Below are 24,001 nucleotides of genomic sequence, written 5' to 3' on the forward strand. Positions count from 1 at the left end.
AAAGAGCTTACCACACTGCAGATTAATTCTGCCATTTGCCACTGCACCTCTAGCAGGCGCTTGTCCGCAGGTACACTAGCCTGTTCAGCCTGCTAGTATAATTCTCATTTGTGGGGGTGAAGACTAGATCATTTCGATTCTGCCTCAACCGCCTGGGGCTCTGTACCCAGTATCTATATCGCTAATTCTTTGGATTTTATGAAACTGCTGTCTGGATGTTGCACAGGCAACATCTTGAATTGGCTCTGGAGGGTTTCAGCTAAAGTTCTTTCAAACTGCTTTCCCAGAGCCTGATCAGGGCTATCAGCTTCTTTAGGGTTGGCATGTACTGTTGCCTTTATGTCCTCCTGTAGGGACAAAGCATACTCTTTAAGAGATTCACCAACTTTGTTTCTTATTAAAGAACCTTTACTTAAAGGGGTTGTCTCACGCCGAAACAGGTTTTTTTTTTATTCAATAGGCCCCCCGTTCGGCGCGAGACAAACCCAAGGGATGGGTTAAAAATAAAAAAAGTTTATTACTTACCCGAATCCCCGCGCTGCGGCGACTTCTTTCTTCCTTTACCAAGATGGCCGCCGGGATCTTCACCCACGATGCACCGCGGGTCTTCTCCCATGGTGCACCGTGGGCTCTGTGCGGTTCATTGCCGATTCCAGCCTCCTGATTGGCTGGAATCGGCACACGTGACGGGGCGGAGCTACGAGGACCAGCTCTCCGGTACGAGCGGCCCCATTCACCAGGGAGAAGACCGGACTGCGCAAGCGCGTCTAAAAACGCCAGAAGACATCGAATTTAGACGGATCCATGGCGACGGGGATGCTAGCAACGGAGCAGGTAAGTGAATAACTTCTGTATGGCTCATAGTTAATGCACGATGTATATTACAAAGTGCATTAATATGGCCATATAGAAGTGCTGAACCCCACTTGATTTCACGAGACAACCCCTTTAATTTCAGACATTGTATACACCAAAAATATTCTGTAGTTTTTCAAAAATATCTTCTACAGACTTTATGTTCTCGCGGACAAGTTTTAACATCTAGGAGCAGCTCCTTCCAATGGTCCCATTAGAATCTTCACTTTTCGTTCTACTGCTAACGGATACAGTCTAAATACAGCTCCCATCTTTCCTTTAAAATATGAGTGTATGTTTCTCTCCACTATACATTGGCAGCCATGGAAGACCTAAACAGTACGGCATGGTTAATGGCACAAACCCAGACACGATTGGGCTATCGGAGCGGCAACTGAAGCCGCGGCAAGAGCGGGATCCAGGGCAACTTCCAGAGCAGTAGCAAGCGCTTCCTGATTGATTGGCCCCACTGTTAGACATGTTAACAGTTCTTTAAACAGGTTTTTCTCTTTTTGGCGCGTTTTCTAGTTGGACGCGGTTTCTTTAAATATTCAGCATTAACACAACCATGCGCATGTGGTCACAGAGGCAGTTCATCCTGTTTGTAATGCCAAAGCATTCATGCAGCATCTGAGCAGGGCGCGCCAATGTGGGGAGACCACAGGTAAACAAGATGGATGTCATGGGTGGGTCTGCAATCTCTCCCTATAATGGCTGGCGGTGGAGGCCTGGCAGTGCACAGTGGCAAAAAGGGTTACTACGGTTAGCAATTATCAACAGTGGTTTGTCTTGTGACACCAGTACCTCTTCCTTAAGGGACTCAAAGGGTTAATAAAGAAATAATTGACACAAGTCATGGTAGCTTTGATTTGCAAACTGAAGGTACTCAGTTTACTTTAGCTTTTGTAACATTGGAGAAAACAGGTACAGTTCATTAATGTGCAGAGGTCTTTGCAGTTAAATAACGTTGCTCCAAGTTTCAGTTTAGTACAAGTTAAAATATAACACGCTCTCTTTGTGCATTGAAAGATTACTCAGTAGAATTCCCATAGTCCTAGTTATCTGGGGGTTGACTTCTAGAAGACAATTATGTAGTTGATGAAGTTGGATTAAAGGTGGGCCTCTTTCACTTTCCCTGGCTTTACTTTTAACGGGCTTGTGTTAAAAAGATAGGACCCACACTTTTCCCCTCATGCTGCGCTTGAATTGGGAAGCTTGTAGGTACTTCCTCCTCCAGACAAAATTAATCCTCTCCACACTGCTGTGCACCTCCTCTCACATCCTACTCCAAAGACAACCTTCTTACTAATCCCTCTAACTCCTCCTCCACTTCCTGTCTTCTCTCCCGCACTTTCTCCAAAAACTCCCAACATTTTGCCTCGCCCTGCTCACTTTCCTGTTCTTGGCTCTGACCCTTCCTCCTCTATCAATCAGCAGCCAGCTGTTTCCAAGTAGTTTAAGCTTGTGAAGAAAGGGCAATGATGGGGTCTTTCCGACATATGGCACCCTTTGTCTACGAGGAGCACATAGCTAGGTGTTACAAGACTGGAGATTGGTTGACTACCCTGTACACTCTATGGGCCACTATAAATGTGCCACCTCTCCCACTTTTTTCACTTTTTATTAACGGTAACGCCCCCTTTTATTCAAATTTACTCCCATACTGAAGGTTGCAGCCCCTTCTTGGCCTTTAAAGGCATGCTCCGTCCCTGCAGTCCATGGCAGCTTCCCTTATGTACTTTTACAGCCTTTCAGTATATGCACATAGAGGTCAGTTAGATTTACCTCAGTATGTAGACACAGAGGCGAGGTAGATTCTCCACAGTATGTAGACACAGAGGGGAGGTAGATTCTCCACAGTATGTAGACACAGAGGTGAGGTAGATTCCCCTCAGTGTATAGACACACAGAGGTGAGGTAGATTCCCCTCGGTATACAGACACAGAAGTGAGGTAGATTTCCCTCGGTATACAGACACACAGAAGTGAGGTAGATTCCCCTCGGTAGACAGACACACACAGAGGGGAGGTAGATTCCCCTCGGTAGACAGACACACACAGAGGGGAAGTAGATTCCCCTCGGTAGACAGACACACACAGAGGGGAGGTAGATTCCCCCTCGGTAGACAGACACACACAGAGGGGAGGTAGATTCCCCCTCGGTAGACAGACACACACAGAGGGGAGGTAGATTCCCCCTCGGTAGACAGACACACACAGAGGGGAGGTAGATTCCCCCTCGGTAGACAGACACACACAGAGGGGAGGTAGATTCCCCCTCGGTAGACAGACGCACACAGAGGGGAGGTAGATTCCCCCTCGGTAGACAGACGCACACAGAGGGGAGGTAGATTCCCCCTCGGTAGACAGACGCACACAGAGGGGAGGTAGATTCCCCCTCGGTAGACAGACGCACACAGAGGGGAGGTAGATTCCCCCTCGGTAGACAGACGCACACAGAGGGGAGGTAGATTCCCCCTCGGTAGACAGACGCACACAGAGGGGAGGTAGATTCCCCCTCGGTAGACAGACGCACACAGAGGGGAGGTAGATTCCCCCTCGGTAGACAGACGCACACAGAGGGGAGGTAGATTCCCCCTCGGTAGACAGACGCACACAGAGGGGAGGTAGATTCCCCCTCGGTAGACAGACGCACGGGAGGTAGATTCCCCTCGGTAGGTAGACAGACACGCACACACACGGGAGGTAGATTCCCCTCAGTAGATAGACACAGAGGGGAGGTAGATTCCCCTCGGTAGACAGACACACACACACAGGGGAGGTAGATTCCCCCTCGGTAGACAGACACACACAGAGGGGAGGTAGATTCCCCTCGGTAGACAGACACACACAGAGGGGAGGTAGATTCCCCTCGGTAGACAGACACACACAGAGGGGAGGTAGATTCCCCTCGGTAGACAGACACACAGAGGGGAGGTAGATTCCCCTCGGTAGACAGACACACACAGAGGGGAGGTAGATTCCCCTCGGTAGACAGACACACACAGAGGGGAGGTAGATTCCCCTCGGTAGACAGACACACACAGAGGGGAGGTAGATTCCCCTCGGTAGACAGACACACACAGAGGGGAGGTAGATTCCCCTCGGTAGACAGACACACACAGAGGGGAGGTAGATTCCCCTCGGTAGACACACACACAGAGGGGAGGTAGATTCCCCTCGGTAGACAGACACACACAGAGGGGAGGTAGATTCCCCTCGGTAGACAGACACACACAGAGGGGAGGTAGATTCCCCTCGGTAGACAGACACACACAGAGGGGAGGTAGATTCCCCTCGGTAGACAGACACACACAGAGGGGAGGTAGATTCCCCTCGGTAGACAGACACACACAGAGGGGAGGTAGATTCCCCTCGGTAGACAGACACACACAGAGGGGAGGTAGATTCCCCTCGGTAGACAGACACACACAGAGGGGAGGTAGATTCCCCTCGGTAGACAGACACACACAGAGGGGAGGTAGATTCCCCTCGGTAGACAGACACACACAGAGGGGAGGTAGATTCCCCCTCGGTAGACAGACACACACAGAGGGGAGGTAGATTCCCCCTCGGTAGACAGACACACACACAGGGGAGGTAGATTCCCCTCGGTAGACAGACAGACACGCACACACACGGGAGGTAGATTTTGCTCGGTAGACAGACGCACACACACGTGAGGTAGATTCCCCTCGGTAGACGCGCACACACACGTGAGGTAGATTCCCCTCGGTAGACGCACACACACACACGTGAGGTAGATTCCCCTCGGTAGACACAGACACACACACACACGTGAGGTAGATTCCCCTCGGTAGACACAGACACACACACACACGTGAGGTAGATTCCCCTCGGTAGACAGACACACACACACACACACACGTGAGGTAGATTCCCCTCGGTAGACAGACAGACACACACACACACACACACGTGAGGTAGATTCCCCTCGGTATACAAATTTCCCTAGGCTTTATGTCTTCTGAGAAAAGAATTATCACATGTATTGCGGATTTTCACAGTTTTTCACGCTTAGAATTAAATATTGTTACAACCCTTTACTTTACCTATTAGGTCGTAAAGAATGGTCGTGGCAAATTTCATGTTAGTGCGGTTCAAATGTTTGAATACATTACATAGGGGATTACTTACTTTCGCACTTGGAATTGAATAATCAAGTTGTGACCCCCTATACTTTTCCCACTTGGGATTCAAAGAATGCTCATGCCAAATATTACATTTGTACGATATCGGGAATTTACATAGCTCACGTAATTTTGCTCCTAGAATTGAGTAATCGAATTGCAACCCGTTGACTATTTCTATTTAGGACCTAAAGAATGGTTGTGCCAAATTTCATGTTTGTACGACACCGGGAAATTAGAGAACAAGTGGCCAGTCAGCCAGGGCCTTTATAGAGATAGAGCTGGTCGGTGAACAATGTAAAGAATGGCAACAACTTTGTTGTTTTTTTTTGAGTTTGTTTTCCCCCCTGTATGTAGATATACAAATTATATGGCCCTTTAAAATTGAGCCTGAAAAACATACAGCTTCTCTTGAAAAATACAAGAAGTCATTGACTTACTGTAGATCAGTGGTTTCCAAAATGCTCAGTGGAGCTCTTGGGGCTCCGCAAACGATAGTTGGACTCCTACCAAGTTTCCGTGGTGAGCGGCCAACGGCTGCTCACTACTGTAGTGATTACCGACAAGGTGCCGCTGATCCCAGTGCATACTTTGATGTCAGTGGGCACCCAGGGTCCTTCTCCCCTGAGCCCTCTCCTCCTCCGTTCCGCAGGGGGGGCTTGGGGAGTAAGCGTTCCAGGCGTGCACACCCCTGTCAGTGTGTACTGCGAATCAGCGCTGAGCAGAGGAAGAGTGGCGCTGACTACAAGGAGAAGGTAAGTATATGGGTTTGGGGGCTGTTATTACTGGAGCTACTGTGGGGTTAATATTACATAGGGGGTTTATATTACCACTGACTTCGATGAAACTCCACTAATCTGCTGTAGTTCAGGCTATATTCAAATAGGATAACAAAATCTTCACTTCATTTAACTGAAGTTTTATGTACTATAACTTATCTGCAGGAGAACACATGAAGCTGTACTGTGCCATGTTGATCTTTTTTACGTTCTCAGTGTGACGCAACACATAGCGGTTAAGGGTCAATTCACACTAGCGCTTAGTCTGTTATGGCTCTCTGTTCTGTTTTTGAAGCAGAGACCAAAATAAATGGATCAGTTCTTGCTGCCATTGATTTCAATGGGGTTTTTAAAAATTGAAAACTTTCACTTTTCTTCTGTTCCGTCAGGTTTCCTTTTTTAAATACAACAAATAGTTCAGTCTTTCGGTTTGCTTTCCAGTTTAAAAAAAAACACATTGAAATCAATGGTGGTTAAAATGGATCAGTTTCATTCCGTTTTATTTCTGTGTCTCTGCTTCAAAAGTTGAACAGATAGATGGAAAACTAAACGGAGATTAAACACTAGTGTGAATCCCCCTAAACACAAGGCTTATGGTTAATGTATCTTTAAAAGGCCACTCTGGTGACTTAACCAACAACTACATAATGATTTTTTTATTTCTGTCTGCCTGAGACTCCCAGCCTCTCTTTTTCCTCAGATGGTCATGTGATCTCAATTCTGACCAGCTCAGATTTACTTGGGGGCTATGGATTCATTTTCTAGTCAGATTCTGTGTCATGCTGTTATATGGATCTACCACAGAAACTGCCTAGAAGGGGATATAGACGCTGATGCCACAGTTATAATAGAGGAAATCACAGCTCATCCTCCTGACTGTATACTTATGGTCTGTAAATGATTTAAGTGAATATAGACAATAATTAAATTGTTCCCCCTCCAGGCAAAAATGGTATAACCTCAGCTAATGTTGATACATCATGAAATTGATTGTAAGAGTAAAAAATCTCTCACACTAGCTGCCTGTCTGCGTTGCAAAATCCCACGGTGAATCTCGCAATGATTCTCTGCTCGTGGACATAGTGTTGCTATGGAAATCGTTCACTGCGTTCCCCGCGGACGGATAATCGCTGCGGGAAACGCAGTGAAAATTCGCCCGTGGACAGGAGCCCTTAGGGGTAATGCCCATGTATGGATTTCTGCCGTGTTCCCCGCGGCGGAAATCCTCTATTAGGTTCAATTGAACCTAATAGCTTTTCTTCCTGTCAGTGCCCACATGCGTGATTCTGCCGTTGATTACCGCGCCGTGTTTTATTTCACTGCATTTTTCCGCAGCGTAGGTCTCCATTATTATAGTATTAATGGAGACCACTGGAAAACGCACCCTTTTCCACAATCACCAGCTTTTTGTTTACCACCACAATACTCCCATGGCGAAAATCCACGGGCGTATCCCGCTCCGTCCATGGGCATGAGCCCTTAAAATAGTGCCTGACCAGCATCTGACAGGGGGCTACAGTGCAAGGAAGTGACAGAAATATACAGAAGAGACCTCGAGTGACAGGCAATCAGGTGAGGGGGACAGACATGAAACATACTGGTTTGTGCTAAGTAATATTGGGTGTGTGAAAACCATGAAGCATATTGGGCAACTTCATGCTAAGTGAAGTTGCCCAATATGCTTGATGGTTTCGCACACCTGGAGGGTGAATGCACTTCAACAGAACAATTGAACAATTGCTGAGGCCTGGAGCACTGTGCCCCACACCCCACACACTCAAGGGCTCTGCTCCAGATGGCTAATGACTCTTATCTGAATCTACTATGCCGCTGTAGGTCTTAGGGGGTAGTTACCCCCTGCCACAGCTTGCTCTTCCTAGGTGATTCTTATGGGGTTCCACCAGTCTCCTTAAACAGTGCCTGTTTTTTCTATGATAGCACTGACTGAATCTTTGTTTGGGACTTGGACAAGGCTGTGTGGGGCAATCAGCCATAGAACGATGCTGAATTAGGCCCAATGTCCACGGGCGGGTTGGATTTACAGGGCATCCGTGCGGAAGATCCGCAAATCAAGCCACCCATAGGGAAGCATGGACATCTGCAAATGAAATAAAGCATACGGATTTGATTTGTGGCCTTTTTGGTCTGGAAAAAAAAATTGCTGCATGCTCCATTTCAGTGTGAATTCCGCACAGACGGCTTCTATTGAAGTTAATGGAAGCCGTCCAATACATGGCCCATCTGCAATTGAATTGCATGCGGGCCCTGGAATCCGCAGGAAAGCAGAAGTTTAAAAAAAAAGCAAAACTCCACTGCGCATGTGCAGTGGTGCATCGGCTGGCGCTTGCACACCCATTCGCAGTGAAGAAAATGAAGACTTGGACTGGTTAGTAGAAGACCCGCAGTGTCCTAGGCCATGGGTCAAGGTCGCATGTGAAATGCAATCCGCCCATGGACATGAGGCCTTAGTTGGCTTTCATGAATCTCTGAACAATACATAGCCATAGTCTCCCTAGTAACAGGGTGATCTTGAGTTTCCGGCTACAGGACCCCTCATACTCTGTATTTCATGGTCCTCACACGGTGGGAGCTCAAGCCCCACTCTTTTTGCAAGCTTCAGTTTCTCTCTCTACCTCACAGCCCCCCAGTGTGCTACTGAGTGGCTGATTAGGCTCTGATCTCTGCTCAATATCTCACAGGTCTTAATTTCTCTTATGCTATTGTGCACACATTCAGGTTCTGAACACAGAGTTATATAGATGTACCATAATGTCCATCGTCAAGTACGTACAGGGCACCCAGCCTGACGCCACCTCCTGTAGGATAACATTTGGAAATTCTGTTTCTAGTGTCATCAACTAACACATGTTAACACCATTGAGGCAATAACTCATCGGATCCTATTACTTGTGACGGGGTTCTTGGACTACGTGGTACACATGGCATAAAACAGAGTACAGTACAGTGTTTCCCTGAAAATAAGACACTCTTATATTATTTTTTGCCCCAAAAAGCGTACAGTGTCTTATTTTCAGGAGAGAAGGGCTTATACTCATCTGGACTGTGGCATCCCAATGCTTCCCCATGGTCATCGGCGGCGCTGCGGTAAGCTGCGTCCTCCTCGTCTCACAGCGGAGCTTCTGCTGGTAACGGGGGTTTGAATACCCCACCTCCAGCAAAGCGAGCGCTGTGATTGGCTAATGTAGTGCCAGCAGCCAATCACAGCCATTCATTGAATGACATAACTCCAGAAGCTCCGCTGTGAGACGAGGAGGACACAGCTTACCGCAGCGCCGCCGAAGACCATCGGGACGTTGCTGGGCAGGTGAGTATTGTGCATGTTTTTTTTTTTTGTAGGGCACGTGAGCTAGATCCTGATAAGTCCTACCCCGATAGTAAGACCTATTTTCAGAGAAGCGCGGTATTAAACAGTAATATTTTCACAAAGTGGGTAGAGCAATATCTGTAATGCTTTAGTGCAGTTTTATAGGTGAAGTGTAGAGCACTTGTAGTTTACTCTTCTTGCATTTGGAGTAGGGAAAGAATGTTGAGCTTTTTATATGAAGCGATTGTCATCTGCCTCATAGAGCTGCAAACACTTGAGGATTGTAGATTGAATTTAAAGGGGTATTACCATCTCAGTTTTTCATGGCCAAAATGAGAAAAACTTGCCACTCTGTTCCAACCACCTGTTGGAAACAGTCTAGCACTTAACGCATTGCTGTTTACCGCAGCTCTAATTGAAGTGAATCGGAGCTACAAAAAAGCGTAGCACATCGTTCTACGCTGTTTCTATAGCTCGGAGAGTTGCGCAAACAGCATAGCATACTGTGCTGCATTGTTTCCGTAGCTCCCATTCACTTCAATGAGAGCTATGGAAACGGCGCTCCAAGCGCTTGTCTGTTTCCATAGGCTCTGGCTGGATGGATGGTAGCCATGACAGGGAAGGGATTTCCCATCTCTGCTATGAGAAGCCGGGATGGGAATGCCCCTTATAATGTTCTGCAGCCTTATTTACTGTGTAAAACCTGGGCATTTGCACAGGTGTTGTCAGTTGTATACATTTAAGATAGTTGGTCAGAACGCTTCATAAAATGTGAGCAATAGGAAACACTATTAGAATTACCTAACCCTATTAACACAACTATCATATGAAATATAATTGATGTTCCAGAAAGCCCCATGGGATAAAATGTGTGCGTTTTCTACTGCCAGAAGTAGTATCTTCCTGTTTTCATAGCATACATGAGACAGATCACAACTGACAGAGGAAGAGGTTACCCAAAATTTGGGAGGGGTAGTTTTGCACATCACTTCACCTTTTTGAAGGAGAAATAACATTCTGTGTCAAGCAATTACACGGCATGTGTCACGTGGGGTGCTCGGGGCTCATTGCGCTCTATATTATGCACATCTTTATGGGTTTCATTTAAAAATTGAAAGTAACTACATTTTTTTTAATCTGATAGATTGACAATCCTCCATACACCACTTGGGCATTCGTTTACACCATCTTTGCAGCAGTCAATGAAAAGGCAGAAATGGATAACTTGGACATGGAAAAGGGCCATACCATTGATGAAATGATAGACATATGCATCCAAAACTTTGGTAAGAACATGGATATGTACTTGTGTGGTTTCCTGAACGGTATGGATTGTTGCCGATATTTCCTTTTAAAGTCAATCTCCCCCTTTTACTTCTGCCTACTAATACTAGATGCCCTCAACTCCGCCTGAAAAATGAAAAAATGAATGAATTTAACAGAAAGGTGGGAAGAAAGGGAAAATCTTCAGTCAACTGTTTTCAGCTAGTAGACTGACGTAATAGCAGAATTTATCGTAAACTACTAAATAGAGATGAGCGAGCATACTCGTCCGAGCTTGATACTCGTTCGAGTATTAGGGTGTTCGAGATGCTCGTTACTCGTAACGAGTACCTCGTGATGTTCGAGTTACTTTCACTTTCTTCCCTGAGAAATTTGCGTGCTTTTCTGGCCAATAGAAAGACAGGGAAGGCATTACAACTTCCCCCTGCAACGTTCAAGCCCTATACCACCCCCCTGCTGTGAGTGGCTGGCGAGATTAGGTGTCACCCGAGTATTGAAATCTGCCCCTCCCGCGGCTCGCCTCAGATGCATTCTGACATTAGTTCAGGGAAAGTGCTATCGTGTTGGAGCTGCTATAGGAAGAGTGTTAGGAGTATTTTAGGTTTCAAGAACCCCAACGGTCCTTCTTAAGGCCATAAATCTTCTCTATATGCGCTCAATGGGGCCGGCGGCAGCAGCGCCGACCCCATTGAGAATATATAGAAGACAAATCCTTCTTTGCCACAGCTGTGGCAGAGAAGAACGATGTTTGCCCATTTAATTCAATGGAGCCAGCAATACAGCAGGTTGCACTGAAAGCAATGGGCTGCTGGCGATTGCAGGATGAATTGTCGGGAAGGGGTTAAATATATAACCCCTTCCCTGCAATTCATCCAGAAATGTGTTACAATAAAAATATATACCGGCGTATAAGGCGACGGGGCGTATAAGACGACCCCCCAACTGTCACCTTATACGCCGGCAATACAGTGGAGCAAAGAATAAAAATCATTACTCACTTCTTCTGACGTTCTGCGGTGCTCCTGCAGGCTGTCACTCCCTCCTGGTGTTCTGCGGTGCTCCTGCAGGCTGTTGCTCCCTCCTGGTTCCCGGCAGAGCATTGATTTCTCTACGGAGGGCTTTAAATCCCCCGCCTCCAGAAACACACGTGCCTTCAGCCAATCACAGCCAATGACAATGATGTCATTGAATGGCTGTGATTGGCTGTGTTTCTGGAGGCGGGGATTTCAAGCCCTGCGTCCAGAAAGCAATACTCTGCCATGGACCAGGAGGGAGCAACAGCCTGCAGGAGCGCCGCAGAACGTCAGAAGAAGTGAGTAATGATTTTTATTCTTTGCTCCACTGTATTGCCGGCGTATAAGGTGACAGTTGGGGGGTCGTCTTATACGCCCCGTCGCCTTATACGCCGGTATATATTTTTATTGTAACACATTTCTGGATGAATTGCGGGGAAGGGGTTATATATTTAACCCCTTCCCGACAATTCATCCTGCGATCGCCGGCAGCCCATTGCTTTCAGTGGAACCTGCTGTATTGCTGGCTCCATTGAATTCAATGGGCAAACATCGTTCTTCTCTGCCACAGCTGTTACAGCTATGGCAGAGGAGAACGATCTTTACGCTGACAGTGCGCGCGGGGGGGGGGGGCACTCTTGCCGCTATTGTGGCTTAATAGTGGGACCTGGGAACTTGAGATGCAGCCCACCATGTAGCCCCTCGCCTGCCCTATCCGTTGCTGTGTCGTTCCCATTACTTTGTAGAATTGCCCAGATTTTCACAAACGAAAACCTTAGCGAGCATCGCCGATATACAAAAATGCTCGGGTCGCCCATTGACTTCAATGGGGTTCGTTACTCGAAACGAACCCTCGAGCATTGCGAAAATTTCGTCACGAGTAACGAGCACCCGAGCATTTTGGTGCTCGCTCATCTCTACTACTAAACAACATTTTATATAAATTCATCTTACCTGTTCAGCTGCTATTCTTTATTACTTTCATTCTGAGGTCTCAAGTACACAATAGCATCGTGTGTACTGTGGCTGTACACTAAATGTACTTTATGCTATACTTCGAGATATGTGCCCTTTTCAAGATTAAAGCTTCCCTGTATGGAAATTAGACCTGTTACTCCCCCCCCCCCCCCCCCCACCTCACACACACACACCTTTTCCCCCACCCTGTTTTATCCCCCTGAAAGTGGAGTATAAAATGAAGTGGGCAAGGTTTCTGTGGATCAGTTTTAATGTGAATCCACATTAGAATAGGAAAATTGAAGGTCGTTAGTAACTTCCAATGAGTGTTGGCCATCTGTGCTGTACTAATGGGCAAGACTTCAGACTGCATTAGGCTGCCTGTCCACGTGCAAGTTTGAATTGCATCCCCGTGGCGATAATCCGGCCGCGGGGAACGCAGTGAAAGTTCTCCGTAGCGTTGCTATGGAGAACGCTTCCCCCTGTCCACGAGCGGAGAATCATTGCGATTCTCCGCTCGCGGCCAGCAAATCGCAGCATGCTGCGATTTGCCCTGATTTCTCCACGGTCCTCTGCGGTCAGCCTAGTCAGATAGGCTAACCGGCGGAGATCCGTCTGTCGGCTCCTGTTCCCGGGTGGCGGCTCCCGTGGCGGAGATCTGCCGCAGGATACTGCAACGCCCGTGGACAGGCAGCCTAATGAGGTTTTCTTGTGCAACAGTGTCCAGAGTGTACAGAGGGATGTGATTTAGAGTAAAAACATCCAGCGAAGTGTGGTCTGTGGATGTAAAAAACTTGATGAAAGTGGTCAGAACACCATGTCCAAAATTATTCTGATGAACCATCAGTGGGCAGACAAGCAAATAACAGCTGAATGCAATACTGGTTCTCTAGTTAATGTACCCCAAATGCATAAATCCTTGGACCTTATTTTGAATGGGCTATAACAGCAGTTCCAGTACCATTGCTGTCTAAGAGAAACTGAAATGCAAAACTCCAGTCAGTAAAAGAGTGCAAATATTGGATTACTGAGCAGTGGAAAAACATCGCCTTGTCGGATGAATCCAGATTTCTGTTGCATCATGCTGATTGGAGGGTTCAAATTGAAAGCAACATAAATCCATAAACTCTTATCAGCTGTTAAGAGGACATCAGTACCTCCAGTCGAATTTGTGATCATTGCAAGAAGCTCTCCTGTCTACATGGGGCAATATTCCTGCTGAACAATATTAGTACCTAGTGGAATCTAGACCCCATGTTATTGCTATATTTCTGAGGACCAAAGGAGGTCCAACGCACAAGCATATATGGGTGTCTTTAATAAAGTGGCTATTCAGTGTATTTTGGCACATGGAGTCACTGAAGCTTCAGACTACAGAGCCATAGTTCCCTGACAGCATGCCCGCTGCCTTGGGGTCATATTCAACTCTGATCTCTCATTTACCCCCTACATCCAATCTCTTGCCTGAACAGGTCAGCTGCACCTGAAGAACATCACAAGAACCCGTTTTTTTTTCTCACCGCAGACACGCTAAAAACGCTTATTGATGCCCTCATCCACTCTCAGCTCGATTATTGTAACTTGTTGATCGTCCTACCCTGCACCAGACTCTACCCCCTCCAATCCATCCTGAATGCGGCAGCCAGGCTCATCTTCCTGTCCAGCCACTACTTAGACGCCTCTGCCCTGTGCCAGTCACTGCACTGGCTGCCCGTTAAATACAAAATTCAATTCAAACTCACTACCGTCATCCACAAAGCCCTCCACAGCACAGCTCCGCCCTATATTACCTCCCTCATTTCAATCCATCACCCAGCCCGGGCTCTCCGCTCTGCTAACGAAACTAGATTGCGCACCCCTCTAATTCGAACTTCTCATTGCCGCCTCCAAGACTTCTCCAGAGCAGCACCAGTCCTCTGGAACGCACTACCAAAGGTTACCCGAGCAATCTAGGACTCGCAGAACTTCAGGCGTGCTCCAAAAACGCACCTCTTCAGGGAGGCATCCCGCATTCCCTAAACAAACCCCCCTGTACGCCGCCTGATAACATGCTCTCTGACCTACTGACTCCAATCCCTGCTAGCCATCATAAACTGCCCCTGCAGTCATACCGATTCTGCCGTCACACGGCTAAATGTCTGACCATTGTCTATGTGCAAGCATCCCTCACTCTCTCTCGCCATAACGCGCACATCTCCAGCCCCTTTACCTTCTGTATCACCCCATTATTCGTAGTATGTAAGCTCGTTGGAGCAGGACCCTCACCCCTATTGTTTCCATCAACTGCTTACTATGTTACCGTGGTTCTGTAATGTTTGTACTTTTATCTTTGTTTTCCGCCTGTCTTTGTAAGCGCTGTGGAATGTTAGTGCTATGCAAATAAAGATTTATTATTATAGTTCATGTTCTGACATACGGCAGTGCTACAAGTGCAAATCACCATAATTTGGTGTCAATGGAACATGGCATTATTTTTTTCAGTTGGATTTGTATGGAATACAATAGGAACAACCTCTGTGTGATTCAATATAAAACTGATAGCATAAGGAGATACAGTAGGACCCTATACACATCTATTGGGGCTCAAGCAAGTAGCAGTCTTATCGAGTAACTGTGTACTCGCTGGAGCAGCATGCCGGATCTCTTTCCCCCCGCTGCCCCCTGCTCTCCCCCCGCTAGCCCCCGCCACCTCCCCGCATGCTGCTCGGGCGAGTACACAGTTACTCGATAAGACTGCTACTCGCTCGAGCAGCAGCCTTAAACAAGCACGCTCGCTCATCTCTAGTATAGATACATGCTGCAACCCTCAGTGTAAAATGTTATTAAAAAAAATCTTTACAGAGGTTGTCCAATAGGACATAAGGGCATCATGGAGGGTGTCCCATTCCCAAGGAATTGATTGCTCCTTTAATTACTGCATGACCGCCATGTTATACTACATTTTCCCTACAGTGCCCATGAAAGCAGAATCAGCTGTTTGCTGGTGATGTCCAGAGTGGGACCAGGGATTAATCAGCTGACCACACCAACAGCCAATTTTTGAAGGGTTTGCCTCTGAGACAACACCTTTAGTTTGGTTTTATCGGGCTAACAGTTGAATGAGCTTAAAGAGAATGCCTGAAATAACAGCTGTCTGTACTGAGAACTTCAGAAATCCAAAACTCCAGTGGTTGACCAACTGCTGTGGAGCCACACTATAATGGTAAAATGAACTGTGGCTGAAGTGTCAAGAAAATGTGTTAAAAAGAATCTAAAAGGTGAAGTTTATAGGGCTTTTCTGGGCAAAAACTATTGCAGGATAAGTTATCAATAGGTAATCACCAGGGACCCGCCGCTTGGAATCCCCGGCTATGAGCGTATTGTCATGTGTCATAGGGGGCGGGAGAGGAAGTGCCCTAGCTGGCTTCCCTCTCATTGAAATCAATGGAACCTGACGCAACTATTACTGTTCCTCGGTTGTCCCCGGTGTCAGAGGTGGAAATGCAAGAAATAGCCAGGCTCGGGTCCCATTTATTACAATGAGTCAAGCCAGCTAGGATACTTACTCTCTCATCCCCATATGACGCACATCCGGTCCGCTGCACTGACAAGCCAGGCGATCAGCTCATTAATAGTTGCCCCCAAAACCCCTTTAACTTTGACAATAAATGTTGGCAAGAGTTGAAAACTGAATAAGTAGCTGAAAGACACATTTTCTGTCTTTATTTTTTTTCTAAGTACTCTGGTGGAAGCACAGAGTCACGACTGACACCTAGGGTGACGTCACATCGTGATTTTTTTGTGGGGTGGTTTACTATTCTCTTTCACAGTCCTCTTCCCCAGTACTCATTTACCAACTTTGGAAGGATGGAAGGCTGAGTCCACCTTGAGTTGGGTACCTGAACCACATGGGGATTGAACCCACAACCTTTGGGTCGTGAGCAAGAGTGCATTTCTGCTGCCCTAACACTGAGCCACATGAGGCCCATCTTTGTTTAGATGGGCTAAGATTGTATGTTAAATTTGTATGTCTGCTCAGTTAACGGAGTTTTATCCTGTTCAGATCATGTATTTGTCGTTTTATTGAAATGCATTTGTTGGTAAAGTTTAAAGTAGTCCCACATTCAATATTTATGGCATATCAACTACATATTCCAGAAATGCCTGATAGGGCATTTCTCGAAGTCCCATAGGGTTCAATAAAGAGGGCTACATGTAAGAGTAGCCACCTTTTTAAAAACTAGAACTCCTCTGGCAAAATAAAAGGCCCTATACAGCTACAATGATAAAAATAAATAAAGTTAAGACCACTGGAGCACAAAAGGAGATACAATTGACTGGATCTTAAGGCTAAAAGTTTTCCTTTACTCACAGATTCAACTTTGATTTTCCAAGAACACAACATTACAACAGTTTTGGGCATAACGCATGTTTGTCCTTGCCTCCTCAGAATCTCCAACACATTTGTATCTAGAAGTCACTCTTTTCCTCCTGACATACGAACATCCTCAGTCTGTTATCTGATGGACAGCCTCCAGGAAAATAAATTCCTGACACGTAGGGGAACACACGACAAACCCTTTCATTTCATGTTACGACCTTTTTCTTTCTCCATCCCAGTCGCACTCAAATGCTCTGGTGACTCACTGCTCATTTGTTCTCAGAACTGCGGTAGTTATGTGGATGGGATATGCAATCACTACCGCTGACTCTAGGTAACAGGATCTGAACTCTGCACTCCCTGGAATGGAGATATCCCATAGACATTGGGATAGATCTGAGGCTCTGCCCGGGCAGTAGCTTCAGCCCCCTGCTCACAAGTCGTCCTCCATTGACTACATCTTCACACTCGCCACTTCCTACTAAACTCGACCCCCATAGTTCCTACCCACCCAGGTCACAGATTCAGCAGGTTAGGGGGGCAGAACACACTGAGGATGGGTAACACCAACACAGTACACAGACAGACACAAATACACATACAGTGACACAAAGACAATTCTACATGAAGTAGGCAAGCCTCACAGAGAAAAATACTCTAACTACATTTAGTGGAAAATCTCCTTTAAGTAACCAATAAGGCTAACCGCACTTTAAACTGCACCTCTGTAAAAGTAAAATATTTCTTCCCTGCTCCTCTCCAGACAGTGAACCACTTAGACTTTTAGGACAGTGTCATGATGGGATCCATCAGAAGTGAAGTAGAGGAGAATGACTTGATATGATATCATTAGTCCCTTCATTAAATTTATTTACTGTAACTCACTATAGCCCGCAGTGAAATTGTTCTGCTTAGTTGGAGAAGCTTTTTTTCTTCTAAACTGTCGTTCTGCTGCAGCGGAGTAGTAGCGAGCATGGTGGACATATTTTGCTAGTGATGTAATTGTTTAGCTGAAGTATAAAATTGATTTGTTTTTATGCGGATGATGTGGGAAAGTATATGTGCTGTTGACTGGCAGCATTTAGTGAAGTATACATGCATATCAATGCTGAACATTAGCATTGAAGGGGAGCTCCAGTTTATGAACACTTTAAAGATTATTTTACAGAAAGACATGCTGTCTTGCATCCTTTAGAAACATGAATTTTCCAACAATAACCTGCAATAATTGCTAATTAAAGTGGTTGTTGCACTAAGATGAGCCCTTTTCCATATGCCCTATAGAATCAGTAGCTCTAGTGGGCCCAACCAGTCCATGTAGTGCATGAGTGCCTTGATTTAGTAACTGCTTATATTAGGGATTTCAGAAGCCAGACCCAATGAATCAGCTGGTCATCAGCCTATTACAAGATGTTTTTAGGAGATCACGTTTTTACTAAGTAGCTAGTATTCCCTTCATGCTCTGCAGGCACACTGTCTTGATATTTAATTCATAATTCTGAAAATGTATGTGGCTTTGTTGGCAGGCTTTAAAGGAGTTGTCTAGGAATTCAACAAAAGAGCAGATGCCCATACTAGGATTGGAGAATGGATCTCTAGACAGGAGCACGAAGGGGACGAGACTTACATGGGGCAGAGCCTAATGCTATACTGATCGATCCTGCTAAGCTGAATGGTGTGACTAACAGAAAAAATTAGTGTGTCTTTAGGCCCCGCTTGTGGTCCCATCACCAGCCCTGCCCCCTTCCCTTCCAGTCTAGTAGTGATGGGCTTTCAGGCCCTTTTTGGTGAGCAAAATCATTTAGCTCACCTCCACAAAAACAGCTGGCTTTCAGCTTTTGAACATTTTCCTCATTCTGTACTACGGTTGTCCACGCTTTTTGCTTGTTTCTGTAGGCTATACAGAGACAGGTGGAGGACAAAACGGCAGATAGTCAGCCCTTACCCCTTTTTCATGTGACGGGAAGACTCCTGCTGGTAGTTTTTACCCCACTATAGACTCTGCAGTATAAAACCCCCAAAAACAGGAGGTAAAGGAGGAATTTCTGATAATCAGATGGGAGCCAGCATCTATTGTTCACATAAAGGAACGCGCTGGCTCATCTTTGACCTACAGTCTAGAAATGCATCCTCCCATCTTAGGACAGGTCTCAACCAGCTTCATGGACAGCAGCCATTTTTTTTTTATTCTTAAACACCTATAAATTACATTTCCCCCTCGTCATCCTGACAGCATACACATGGAGGATGTCCACTGGACCCCTGTTGGGACAGGAAGCGGCAAAACATACAAAAGGCACCTCCCGCCACCGGCTCACCAGTGTCTTCCTGTCCCTACAGGACAGTCCAAGCGGAAGCCTCCAGGTGTATGCTGGAGGCAAAGGAAAAAGAAGAAAGGAAAATTCCTATGCAGCCTGTCCGCCCGTGGGGGGACGACTCTCTGGTCGGGCTGGCAGAGCTTGCGCGGGTGAGACCCTACGTGGGGACCCTCACCCGCAGGATCCCAAGGACCAGCACCACGTTCCCTGCGGGGAACCCTTCCCTAGCGCGCTGCCCAGTGGGGTTGTCGCACTGGGAAGATACAGCCCGGTACCTGCAGGGCTTGGAAGCCGCCCTCCGGATCAGGCACCCGCTCTGGACGTCGGGACCCGGCTTCCAGAGATCCTCTGTCGGCAGACGGCTGAGCAGGTATGCCAGCGAGGGGGGGGGAAGAGCGCGCGGCGCGGGCCGACGGTTGCGCTCGATCCGACATCCCCGGACATCTATGCGCCCTCCTCAGAGCCCGACGCAGAGTGTATCCCCCGGGTCCGGCGCGGCGGCATGACGTCAGCACGGCCGCGTCACGGGGGGGCGGGGCCTCGAGGGAAAAAGGCGCCAAATTTGAAAATCCAAAAAAAAAAAAAAAAAAAAAAAAGAGGAGAAAAGCAGGTATTCCCCACATGTCTTCGGTCAGCACCTAAGTAAAGATGTCGGCCAGAGAAGACACGGAGAGCAGCCCGCTGGTGAGTAAACCTCCGGGGGCCCACACCAGGGGTAAGGAAGGATCAGGTGCTGGAAAACCCCCCCTTTTTTTCTGCTGTCTCCGTCTCTTAGGACAGTGAAGCACAAAAGGGCAGAGAGGCCAAGAAGCGCGTGCGCAAGTGCCCAGTCTGCCTGCGGCGACTGGACGAGGGACACACCAAACCCTTATGCGCAGCCTGCACAGAGAAAGTGGTTCGTGAGGAAGGCCTCTCGGGCATATCGGACATCCGAGCTATGATCCGCAAGGAGATCGAGGCCTCTCTCTCGTCTTTCCGTTCCGCCCCCCACGAAAAGGGTAAGGCGGTCACGGATAGAAGAATCAGACTCGGAGGAAGGGTTCTTAGAGGATTCCCCCTCAGAATCCATACCGCCCATGGAAGACACGAGGAAGTACTACTTCGCATCGGCGGATCTGGGGCAGCTACTAACAGCGGTCCGTCACACCATGCAGGTGGAGGAACAGACGCCGCAGCAGCCATCCCTCCAGGATACCCTGTTCCGGGGACTCATACCTCAGCCCAAACCATCATTCCCGGTCAATGATATCCTAAAACAGCTTATCTTGACCGAGTGGAAACAGGCATAACACAAGTTTTTCCTGCCTAAGGAGTTTAAAGAGCGTATGGTCTTCACCCCGGAAGACATTGAGTTCTTGGACACCGTCCCGAAGGTGGATTTGGCGATCGCCAGGGTCTCGAAGAAGGCTGCCCTCCCCTTTGAGGACATCTCCCAATTGCGGGACCCACTGGATTCACGAGTGGATTCGGCAATGAAGAAGGCCTGGGAGTCGGCGGCCCTCACCATGAAAACCAACATTACGGCCACGTCGGTAGCGAGATCCATGACGGTCTGGCTAGACCAACTCCAGGCCCTGGTCTCGCAAAGGGGTTCGAGGGAAGATATCTCCAACTGCCTTCCCCTCCTCCAACAGGCCACCGGCTTCCTGGCGGACGCCTCGATGGAGTCAGTAAGGTTCGGGGCCCGGTCGGCGGCACTTTCGAACACAGCCAGGAGGGCTGTCTGGGTAAAAGCCTGGACAGGGGACAATGCCTCAAAGAACAGGCTTTGCTCTTTGCCCTTCCAAGGACATCGCATCTTCGGACCTTCCCTGGACACACTCCTGGAGAAGGCCTCAGACAAAAGTCAGGGGCTACCAGCAGAGAGACCCGTCAAGCGGCCTTCCTCCTCCTACCCTCCTCCCTTTGTCCCCCCGAGAACATACAGGGGGAAGGGGAAAACTGGACGCTGGTCTTACCCCAAAGGCGGAAAGGGTGAGAATCCGCCCATCGGGATCCGGCAGGTGGGGGGCAGACTTAGGGGGTTCGCCAATAGATGGAACGAAATAACCTCCAATCCCTGGGCCCTTCACCTGGTCTCAGAGGGCTATAGAATTGAGCTTTCCGCCCCCCCTCCCCGGAGGTTCGTGGTTACCCCCTGCCAGTCACCCGCGTCGGCCCGGGCCCTCCAGTCGGGGGTACGGGACCTACTATCCCTGGGGGCCATTATCCCGGTTCCCGCAGAAGAACGGTTCAAAGGCTGCTACTCCCCCTTGTTTCTTATTAAGAAGCCTAACGGGGCCTACAGAGTTATAATCAACCTGAAATACCTGAATAAGTCTATAACATACCGAAGATTTAAAATGGAATCAGTAAGATCAGCGATCCCCCTAATCACACCAGATAGCGCCATGGCCACGGTGGACTTAAAAGACGCCTATTATCATATTCCCATACACTCAGACTCCCAACAGTTTCTTCGATTCGCCCTGGTGATAGAAGGGTCAGTCTCGCATTACCAATTCGCATGCCTGCCGTTCGGGATTTCCTCCGCACCGCGGGTATTCTCCAAACTAGTATTGGAGATGGTAGCAGCACTAAGGACGGACAAAGTACTAATTGTCCCATACCTCGACGATTTCCTGCTTATAGCAGGATCACCCTCGGAACTCCAGCACCGGGTCAACCTCACCCTCCACCTGTTCGAGTCGCTAGGTTGGATCATTAACCTCGACAAATCCAATCTTCAGCCCGAACAAAGGAAAAAATTCCTAGGGGTTATCCTGGACTCACACCACCAGTGCTCTTCCCTCCCGCTTTCGTTAGCCTCCCAAGTATCCCTTAGGAGAGGCATGAGGGTCCTCGGTCTCATGACAGCCTGTATTGGAGTAGTCCCGTGGGCCCAGTTACATGGTAGAACTCTCCAGGACTTTATCCTGAGCAACTGGGACAAATCACCAGCTTCCCTGGATCAGGAAGTCACCCTCACTCACAAAGTAAGGTCCTCCTTGGGGTGGTGGACATCTATCTCCAACCTCGCCAGGTCCACAAGTTGGGACCCGGCATCCCCAGTATCCATTTTCACCGACGCGAGCGCAACTGGCTGGGGGGCCCACTTAGGCTGTCGCTATGTCCAGGGGGTCTGGAACCAGAAAGAGGCCACTCAATCCTCCAATTACAAGGAGCTTTGCGCGGTCTGGAGGGCCATCCGTGACCTCGAGACAGAGATCGGGGGTAGACCCATTAAGATATTTTCGGATAACATAACAACTGTGTCCCTCATTCGCCACCAGGGATCCACACGGAACCCCCGACTACAAGACCTGGCGGCGAAAGTGCTCGGGTGGATAGAGCAGCGGATGCCTTCCGTTTCAGCGTTCCACGTAAGGGGCCCAGAGAATGCCATGGCAGACTTCCTCAGCCGCAGGAGGATAGACCCTGGGGAGTGGGCACTACATCCAGAGGCATTCCAATTGATTACAGAAAGATGGGGGACTCCAAAGGTGGACTTGTTTGCCTCTCGGGAGAACAACAAGTGCCCCCGGTTCTTTTCCAGGGGGGCAGACGGGGGCTCCCTGGGAATAGACGCACTATCCCAAGCATGGGAATGGGACCTGACATACGCCTTCCCACCTATCCCCCTGATCCCTCGGGTTCTAAAGAAGATCCAGGGGTCCCCGGGCTCCGTTATCCTGGTGGCCCCGTTCTGGCCCAAGAGACCTTGGTTCCCGCTCCTGGCCGCTCTATCAACACAGGAGCCCCTACATCTGCCGTGGAGAGACGACCTCCTACAACAGGGTCCCCTGATTTGCCCAAAAGCCCGACAGTTCAGACTAGCGGCCTGGAAGCTGTGCGGGTAAAATACCTGAACCAGGGCCTATCAGGGAGGGTGACCACCACCTTATGTGAGTGTCTCAAAGAGTCCACCAGGAACATATACACCAGGGTGTGGGACACCTTCTCTAGGTGGTTGGGGCACAGCATTCACGACCTCCAACAACCAGACATTAATAAGATTCTAGAGTTCCTTCAGGATGGACTGGACATGGGCCTAAAACCTGGTACCCTTAAGGTCCAGGTGGCCGCCCTAGGAGCCTTCTTTGACTTCCCGTTAGGCGACCATAGGCTAGTCAAAAAATACCTTAAAGGAGCAGTTAGACTTCACCCCTTTATAAGAAGAACCATGCCCCCATGGGACCTGAATCTTGTTTTACAGGCCCTTTGCGCACACCCCTTCGAGCCCCTGGAAGAACTCTCAGTTAAGACCCTCTCATATAAGGTTGCCTTCCTAGTGGCCATTACATCCGCCAGGCGGATCGGGGAAATCCAAGCCCTCTCTATCAAAACCCCATATATGACCATCTTCCCGGACAAGATAGAGTTTAGGCCCGACCCCTTCTTTCAACCGAAAGTCCTCACGGACTTTCACAGAGAGCAAAGAATAGTACTTCCCTCCTTCTGCCAGGAACCCCGGAATACTACGGAACAGAGGTTCCATAACCTAGACGTGAGACGAGCAGTTCTGAAGTACTTAGAGGTCTCACATACCTTTAGGAAATCTAATAACCTCTTCATTCAATTTCAGGGTCCACGCAGAGGAGGGGCCGCTACTAAGGACTCCCTAGCGCGGTGGGTCAGGAGGGCCGTAGAAGAGGCATACAGATCCCAAGGGATCCCACTCTCGGGCGAAGTTAGAGCCCATTCTACTAGGGCGGTCGCCTGTTCCTGGGCGGAGAGAGCCCAGGCGACAACCGACCAGATTTGCAGAGCCGCCACATGGTCAAGCACCCATACCTTTGTAAGGCACTATCGTCTGGACGTGGGGGCCAGCCGGGACACGGCCTTTGGGCGGAAGGTTCTGCAAGCAGTGGTCCCTCCCTAGAGCCCTCGGTTGTTGGTATTCCTCCATGTGTATGCTGTCAGGATGACGAGGGGGAAGACAGGAATTAGGTTTACCTGTTAATTCCTTTTCTGGAGTCAT

At 48.3% G+C, this 24,001-nt stretch overlaps 1 protein-coding gene across 3 annotated transcripts in view; it reads left to right on the plus strand.

Annotated features, from left to right (window-relative positions):
• RASGRP2 (RAS guanyl releasing protein 2) overlaps window positions 1-24,001 on the plus strand; it is a 195,291-nt gene that overhangs the window by 70,440 nt on the left and 100,850 nt on the right. For all 3 annotated transcript variants that reach the window (XM_066582605.1, XM_066582607.1, XM_066582606.1), the window contains exon 2: window positions 10,254-10,395. In XM_066582605.1, the coding sequence (XP_066438702.1) occupies window positions 10,326-10,395 (70 nt within the window). In that variant the 5' untranslated portion in view covers window positions 10,254-10,325. The remainder of the gene's footprint in view (window positions 1-10,253; window positions 10,396-24,001) is intronic.

The sequence above is a fragment of the Eleutherodactylus coqui genome, chromosome 11 (assembly GCF_035609145.1).
Source record: "Eleutherodactylus coqui strain aEleCoq1 chromosome 11, aEleCoq1.hap1, whole genome shotgun sequence".
Taxonomy (NCBI): domain Eukaryota; kingdom Metazoa; phylum Chordata; class Amphibia; order Anura; family Eleutherodactylidae; genus Eleutherodactylus; species Eleutherodactylus coqui.